Below are 9,037 nucleotides of genomic sequence, written 5' to 3'. Positions count from 1 at the left end.
GTGCAACTATCACTAGTAGTGTCCTCCCTTTATGATTCATTGGTAATACTTGGAAGGGATTTTAATGCAATCCTAGATTGCCTAAACAAAAAAAAGGATCAATGGAGCAACTCACTAGAAAAGATTGGTAAGATTTATGAACAATTAAGGACTACTAAAAACCATCCCAAAGAATGACATTCACAAATCAGTTTTTGCAACATAGCAAAAAGATTATATAGAATTTTAAGCAATAACACTTGACTACCAATCCCTCATCAATTACAATGTTAAATTTTACCCTTTTCAAATTTAGATCACCTTCCTATTTAAATTCATATCATGCAGGATAAATATTCAAACAAATCCCATTTAAATTTATAAATATATTGCGTAAAGTCTCTAATTTCCTTTCCATGGTCAAAGGATAGTGAAAAACTTCCTCCAAAGGCCCTAGCATGTTCCTCTTATTCAAAGAGCTAAGAAAAATCAAGCAATTTTTTCTAACAAAAAAGAGCAATTAGAATTAGAATTAGAATTAGCTATTATGATTAAATAAATAATAAAAAATGAAATGAACCAAATCATCATATCATAAAGAGAAATAAATTTTAGTCCAAAAAAGTAGATTATTAGCTTGGGAAGAGACCTTTTAGATAGTCTATTTTTGACCTCGTAGATGTTAAAATAAATTACCACTTTACGAGCTTCATATTCAAAAAAAAATATTGCCCTAAACTCATTTTTTGTTACCCTCTCTCAATACACAACTTGAATCTCCTATTTTAGCCAAATAGTGTATACAACTTGAATTAAAAAATCCTCTATTTTCATTGATAGACAATATATTGTACCCTCATTTTATCTTAAAATAACTTACCACTCACAAACCTCTAGTTCTAATATTACCTAAACATCATAATTTGATAGCTATGTCTTAGCCCCCGGTTCTCTTGGCCCACATGACCGACAAGTGCATGGTAACCTTTGCTTTCAAGCAAGGATAACAACCGGTAAACACAAAGACAAACCACCAACTTACCAACTGCACTCTCTATTTTCTCTCCCATATACACGCAAGTTTCGCTTCCGTTAATAGACGTGCAATCATTCGCCGTCAATTACCGGTCCACTTTCTCCAGGCTTCTTTATTGAAAACGCACTCTTCATTAAAAAGCCCGCCGACCAAGTCATCCTGCACGTAAGCCCCCGCGTGTGGGTTCTCATATGACCACCGTTGATTCATAAATCATGATACTAACGGACAGCAGAAAAAAGTAGAAAGAAACGGAGAATTTCATACCTGCAATGCACCAAAAAATTCCTCGCATGTCGGCCTGAATTGTTTCTTTTAGAACGCCAATCGAAGAGGGTTTCTGAGGATATTTGACAAATTTAGGGGCAATCTCAAGGAATTTATGATAAATTTAACTGTAATCGAAGGAATTGACGACAAATTTAGCAATGGAATTTGAATTCTGCGTTGTGACGGGAGGCCGGAGATTTTTGGGCCGATCGGTCGTACGAGAATTGCTGCAGTCGAACCGTTGGACTGTTCGAATTCTCGATTTAGACTGTGCAATAACTTTGGATGACGAAGAACAGAGTTCGATTCTCGGGGAGGCTCTAAAGTCTGGAAGAGCTGTTTATTTTGGCGTTGATCTCAGAGACGAAACGGAGCTTCGTAAAGGTTAGAATGCGCATTGTTTTTGTTCGTTTCGATGTCATCACTTCACGTTAAGGTTTAATTACTTTCTTTGTTGGAGAAAATTTTGATTTATGTAGCGCCTTTCACTGCGTATTTTCGGGAAGTCGATCAATTGTGCAAAATCTCTGCTGATTGAACTTAGTTTTGCATTTTAAGGGAGAAGATTTTTTTCCTTGAATTTAACTATGAAGACGAGTTGTATATATCGATCATTTTGTTCGTACATTTTAATATGTTTTTTGTTTCCCTTTTTTTTGAACTTTTAGCAGTATGAATTTGTTGTCATTTACCATTATTAATGATTATACTCCTCCATTTATACGCCTTAGCGAAAATTTATTCTCTCAGCTTAATATTTCGTTTATTAGCGTTTCACTATTCTACGTCTCCTCTGCTTGTCTTTTACTTGAGCTTCAAGCAATTGCAGGAAATTTGCTTATCCATACTTTGGGTTTTTATGGTTGAATGCGTTATCGTTAAAGATGAATTGATGACAGCGATTATCTTGTGCTTCAAATGTCGGATTCTACTTCAGTTTTTTGTTCGATTCTTAGTCCTCAACTCGCCTTCTTTTCTCTCTGAAATTGTTTCGAGCATTAATCTATTAAGCTCGCAATTTCCTTTTGAGCAATAATTAACGCGGGTGGCTTATTACTTTGTTTATTGAAGATAATTTTGATCGGCAGCTTATATTGTTGTCGAAGTAAAATGACCAATGATAATTCAGCTGATTACAAAAATCCAGCTTTTGTATTTGAATTTCTCAGTCGATATTTCCTAATGATGGAACAACTTTGCGGGCAATGTTTCTGTTGTCTTGTCATTGCAATGTTGCGCTTTGTTGTTTCAACTGATTAGTTTGTTATTTAAAATGCGACAAGTGGGAGAGGCAAGAGTCAATAAACCTATGTTATTGGAGGATAGTCTGTTACCTGATTTCATCAGTTTTAAGTTTTTAACACGTCATTAAATTATAATAATGTTTCTTTGCAAGATAGTTTCAAACAATGAACTGTATTGTACATGGGACCGGGGTATGGTGGTTAATTAATGGGGTTTACTCTTTTAGCTTGTCCTTCCAGGAAACAGTTGTGGTTTTTCTTGGCATTTTGCTTCATTACTTGGCTTCTGCAATTGGTAGCTTAGGAATAACCCCATTTAAGTGCCAAACTGAATGTACCAAATTTTGGCTAACTACTAGTCCTTTATCATCCATCTCTGAAAGGATTAGCATTTTATCATTATCTTATATGAAATTCTTAAAAGGAATCAAATGTTGAATCTATTTAAACTCTGAGAATCTTTCATTCTCTCTTTGGGCAATTTTGCATTAATCGAATCATGTCCTTAATGTAGAGACTGAAGCTGCTGAAGTTACAGAGGTTTATCTTTTCTATAGTAACTAACAGTGTGGTTGAGGTCTATCGCCATCCTATGCTCCATACAATAGGTGCATCAACTTAAAGCAATAGCAGACTGTGGTGGAATCGTTAATGTGAAATGCTAGCATCTGCGAATTTTACAGTAGCATAAACTGTTCTTTTTTTTTCATGTTTTCTTTAGCTCCTTTTTTGGAGCCAAAAAGCAAGGCATTTCCCTTTGGTGTAGTCAAAATACAGTTAAACCGAGCCTATTCAGAATTGATTGCCTGCCATCTATGGATTACTGTAAGTGATTTCCAACGTAGACTTCACTTTTATATTAAATAGCATCATTTGTCTTGAATGCTTTTAATAGTTATAACTTATAACTTTACATGAAGAGTGACTTTGTACAGAGTTTTTAATATTTGTAAGGGTTTAGTCCAACTAAGAAAGCTCATTTATGCTTTCCAAGTATTGTAATGATCTGATTGAGCCTACCATCCACGAATATTGCCAAGATATTTTACTTGGGAACTTCGTAACTATCTCTTTCTATCATTTTAGGATCATATAGCAAATAATAGATTGCATTTTCAGGTAAAGTGCTTTAACTTCACTTTTAAGTTTCAGTATCTTACTTAAGTATTATTGTTTAGTATAATTTACACTAATAATCTTTCATATACAGTTTTTCATGGGGCATCTGTCGTTTTCCACACGGCTTCACCAAATATAATCCTCAGGGATTTCAATCTTCATTATCAAGTTACAGTTCAAGGTATATAACTTATTTTTGGGCATTTTTTCGTTAGTCTGGAAAATTCTATGCACTATAGATTCATTACAGCTCGAGGATTTTACTTGTAGATATCTGTTGAGAGTTGTGGAATAGGAACTTTGTTAGTTTTATTAAAAATTATACTGACTATTTCTGTACTGTACAGGCACAAGAAATGTAATCAATGCTTGCCTTGCATGCAAAGTCAAGAAACTTATTTATACAAGCTCTCCAAGCGTCGTCTTTGATGGGATCCATGAAATCATAAATGGGGACGAATCCTTACCATATCCTGATAAGGTATATATTATTAACTGTAACAAGATCTTAAATAGATTGCTTCTTGATACCTTGCTTTGTTCTATTGCATCTTTTTACAAAGAAGCATTACATATATAGTGTAGGATGAACTGTGCAACCTGATTAGACTTTGGAGCTCCTATTTATTGTTTTATTTTGGCTGCAGCATAATGATATTTATTCTGAGATAAAAGCACAAGCAGAGGCAATGGTTTTGAAATCAAATGGTAGAGATGGGCTTTTAACATGTGCTTTACGTCCAAGTGTTACATTTGGTCCAGGGGACAAGTTTCTTGTACCATCAATAGTAGCAGCAGCCAGGGCAGGCAAGTTTAAGGTGGGAACTGATGGTTGTAACACCACTACGCCAACAATTTTTTCCTTTGGGTATGCTGTTATTGTTGGTTGCAAAAAACTTTTATCCAACTGTGCAATATCAAATGAATTGCTTCCTACTTCTGGTGATGTGATAACTCAAATTTAAAACTCTTTTTTCATCAATTAGCATGCACAAATTTATGTTCCAATGTATTTGTCACAGGGAAACTAGTTTTGACCTTGTATAAGAAAAGTTTTTGATTGATGCATGTTCCCTTTTGGAACGCAGTCAAGGGTGGATCAGAATTATAATCAACCTACCATTAGTTGAGTTCCTTAAGGTCCTTGTCCTATTGGCTATTAATCTTGGATGCTATTATCTCTTGAAATGGGTGGAGTATGTTTGCCAAATTTAAATTTGGTGGGAATAGATAATGATTATTTCCTTGTTATCGAATTATATGTTGTTTTTTGGTAATAGTAAGAACACCATTTGTGAAGAAGTCTCATATTTTAGCATTGTATGAAATGAAGGACTTAGGCGTTGTCAAGTTTATCTTGGGTATGGTGATCAAACGAGAAAAAGTAAACAAAAAGCTTTGGTTGGGGCAAAGCGAGTATGTGAACTTGATGTTGGAGAGGTTCAATGTGACAGCTTGTAGACCATTGTGTATTCTTGCTTTGATGGCGATTAAGTTATTAGTAGAGCAGTGCCCAACTTTTTCTAGTGAGATGGAGGATATGGATTGAATACCTTATGCTAATGCCATTGGAAGCTTAATGTATACTATGGCTTGTATTATAGTAGACATTGCCCAAGTATTGGCAATCAAGCCAATTCATGATTAATTCTAGACGAGTAAATTAGCATGCAATGAAGAGCTCTTTAGATATTTATCAAGTTGTTTCGCATACTCCATTTGTTGTCATGGTAATTCTACAAGGGATTGACACTCAATGATCATTCATGGACTTTTGGGTTCAGATTGGGATTGAGATGTTGATAGCAAGAGATCCACCAATGGATATGTTTTCATTGTTTGGTGGCGGCTGTTTGCCCTCTCGGGTGAATAACTTAGAACATAAAGCACGTAATGCAGAATGATAACGCTATAGATATCAGACAATTATAAGAGATGTTATTCCATTCATAATTTGTTCCCCCGTCACAAGTTACATTCGGAAGTATATAAAGATACCGAGGGGGTGCGAGCGCCAACCGTCGCACCGCAACTGCCACCCCTCGGTTGCCAACTAACCAACACAATTACAACTTAATTAACTAGTTTTATTTCCGTGTACGATATTGCCGCCAACATCATCCCCCCCCAAAGAAAAGAAGTCGTCTCCGGACGACTTAACACAAAATAGAGATGACATTAAACAGAACTGCTGACGCTAGTTGAGCGAACTACTAACACCAGTCGAGCCCGGAACGTATACACTTGCTGCGTCCTCACCTGAAAACCCTTTTCTGCTACCATCCGATGCTCAAGTGCGGATTTCACCATTATTGCTTCCTTTGACATCACAGTCCTCCTGTGCCTAAACCAAACTTGTTTGCAAAACACGCTTTTCAGTCTCAACCTCCACCAACTGCTACTCAAATGATACTGTCTCCCTAGCCAATTTGTCCTCGATAGCCACGCGCGCTACCCTCGCGGAATCCAACTCCTTGGTACACTGAGCTAAGTCTCACGCTACTACTGCCTCCAACTTGGTGGTCAGCTCCTCCCGAGCCCTCTCTGCATCCACCAAGGCAACCTCTCGTCCAGCCGAGACATACTCCGAGTTCCTCAAAGCGTACCATTCATGCCTGGAGGTGGCCACAACCCGCTGGCACAAAGGCTAGGAGACACCTCAAATCCTCCATCACACTCCCCAAAGGCTTAAAACTGAACTGAATAACTCCTTGGTGTCATACAACTGCACGGACCTGCAATGCCTTCCCTCAAACTTTGTTTGTTCCCAAACTCCAAATCCGTCTCCCTCTACGGCTTATGGCTTCCCTGCCAATGCTTAGCTGCAGGCTTCTTTCTCATAGTACGGACAACCACAACACTTACCGTGACATCTCTAATGCTCTTCACCCAAATAAAAACAAGTGTACTGTAGCTCAAAAATAAACTGGGGTCTGGGGGCAGTGCCCCCAACGGGGTCGAGGGGCAGCGCCCCCGTGGGGTCTGGGGCAACGCCCCTCGCGGGGTTCGGGGGCAGCACCACATTTCTGTGATATTTTAAGATGTCAAAACCCTTCTTCTCCACTCTAATATTTTCAGCGTCCTGGCTCCAGATGTCATCGAATAATTTTTCAATCTGGTCGTTGTCATCTTTTTTTTTTCCACTGTGATGTCCCCGATGGCACCCCGGCCATACAACCTCCCCGTACAGTCAACAACAACACTGTCACCTTCCCGTGCGGTCAACACCCCTCCACCGTTCGACTGTGTGTTTGTTTGTGCGGGGGCTGCGTGTATGTCTCCGCGCTCCGCGCCTTTATTCCTTGCGGCAGTGGTGGTTTCCACCGCACGATGGTCCCACTGTCGGTGTTGCCACCGCACGGTGGTGCTACCGTACGATGGTTCCATCGCCGGTGTTGCCACCGTATGATGGTTCCACCGCCGGTGTTGCCACCGTACGGTGGTTCCACTGCCGATGGTCCCACCGTCAGTGTTGCCACTTCACGGTGGTTCCACCGAGGCTTTCTTCTTTCTTTTTTTTTTTTCAAGCCGTACGACCGTAAATTTTTTATTTTTTATTTTCAATTTCCTAATGTAGTTGTCTAGAGAGTCTTTGGCTCGGGTCCCCTGTCTCTAGGATCGCCCTTCATCCTTCTCGGTTTTCCTCGCCCAAGAGTCTCCCGCGTTGGTCCTGTGCCTCTCAAGTTGCCTGCCCGGCCTCTCGAGTCCCCTTCCATCCTCTCGCGTCCCCCTTCGGCCTCTCAGGTCCCCTGCGCACTTCGTGTGGTAGGGTTTCAATTTGGATCCGTTGGTGGCAAGTCTATTTTCAATGGCCATCCGAAGACCTAGAACCAAAAATTCTACAGGGACCCCGGTCTCCTTCCCGTACATAAGAAGAAGAAGAAGAATAAAGATTTTGAAAGCTGCGGCCTTCCACACAGGGTTCCAATCGTTGCCGACACAATTGATCTTCGGATTATCTACGTCACCGAGGTTTGGGGCGTCTCCCTTCCAATATTCTATGTATTCTGGCAGGTACACCTCCTCTGTTACTTGCTCTGGTTCCTCTACTTCGAGCCTGTAGCTCTGGAACATTTCATAATCCTCCATCTGCCAGTGGAAGAGCCCATTCAATGACCCTGTCTCATCCTCGGAGCACTCTCCTAGTTTGAGAATCCCTTCATCGTTGGGCTCCCTGCAGCCTTGTCCTTCGTTCCTCAGGCTGCCTTCTCCTTCACCCTCCGATTTCGAAGATGATGCCAGTTCCTTACTAACCAACTGTGTCCTAAGGTCTATGATAAACTTCCTTCCTCCATTCTCCATAGACAAAGTGTTCTTCTTCCAGTTGTGGGTGGCCTTGGCTGCCACCAGCCACCCTCTCCCTAAGATCGCATCATACCCTTTTTTCTTTAGTGGGATTACCACGAAGTCCAGTATGAAAGGTTGCGTCCCGATGGTAACTTGTTGGCCCATCAGTGTCCCGATGGGTTTGATTCCATGCTGATTTGCTCCGAGCAGATTGAATGTAGATGGCCACAACGTCGACTTCCCCAGCTTCCGCCAGGTTTCTTCTGGAAGAACATTCACTCCTGATCCACCATCGACGATGGTATCGGTTAGAATGGTGCCAAGGATACCCATCTCCACAATGGCCGGGTTCCTTCCAGTGTTAACTGCCAGCAGCATGGGGTCTATTGCAGACCCCCTAGGAACATCTGTGCGGTGGTTGGTATTGGTGCGTGGTTGGGAGAGATTATTCAGCAACGCCGTTCGTAATTGAGGCATCGTCTGGAGGAGGTCGTGTACCTTCACAGGCACCTTCGCCTCCGGTCGGCTGGAAGTACACGCCGTACCCTTCGCCTTTGCCCTTTCTCATATCTCTTCCTCAATTTCTTCTCGTGCTCCCCGTGCCCTTCGCTTCTCCATCTCCAGGTCTGGGCACATTGCGTGTCTGGCTTGGGTGCGGGTTACGGCCAGCACTTCCTCTTCTTTGGTTTCCTCGACATTGAGCAAGCTGACGCCGGACTTCGGGCAGGTGGCGTCTTCGTGGTCTCCGCTCCGCACCATTTGCACAAATATTGTGTGGCCTCTCCCTTTGGGCAGTCTCGGGCGAAGTGCCCCCACTGGCTGCACGCTCTGCATTGTACCATCGGTTGACCTTTGGAGTCGTATTGGATCCGGCTCCTTGTGTTGTTATTGTTGTTATTGTTGTTTCGTCCTCCCCACCGGTTATCTCGGTAGCCTCCCGAGGTTGCATTGTTGTTCGCTTGTTGGCCCGTACCCGTTGGTGTGGACGTTGTGGCCTGCTCCATGAACAACACCTGGTTCATTTGCGTATTCCGGGTTTTCATGTTGTATGAGCACTCCTTGGTGGAGTGTCCCATCACTTGGCAAATCTCGCAGAATGCCT

General features: G+C 41.4%; 1 protein-coding gene across 1 annotated transcript in view; it reads left to right on the top strand.

Annotated features, from left to right (window-relative positions):
- The first annotated feature begins 1,132 nt into the window (after positions 1-1,132).
- Positions 1,133-9,037, top strand: part of LOC131064142 (3beta-hydroxysteroid-dehydrogenase/decarboxylase) — a 43,869-nt gene continuing 35,964 nt past the window's right edge. The window contains exons 1-4 of the mRNA XM_057998167.2: positions 1,133-1,669; positions 3,740-3,829; positions 3,996-4,129; positions 4,296-4,466. Of these exons, the coding sequence (XP_057854150.2) occupies positions 1,444-1,669; positions 3,740-3,829; positions 3,996-4,129; positions 4,296-4,466 (621 nt within the window). The 5' untranslated portion in view covers positions 1,133-1,443. The remainder of the gene's footprint in view (positions 1,670-3,739; positions 3,830-3,995; positions 4,130-4,295; positions 4,467-9,037) is intronic.

This window comes from Cryptomeria japonica, chromosome 3, assembly GCF_030272615.1.
Source record: "Cryptomeria japonica chromosome 3, Sugi_1.0, whole genome shotgun sequence".
NCBI lineage: Eukaryota > Viridiplantae > Streptophyta > Pinopsida > Cupressales > Cupressaceae > Cryptomeria > Cryptomeria japonica.
Note: the sequence above shows the minus strand (reverse complement) of the source record. Positions and strands in the feature narration are given on the sequence as shown.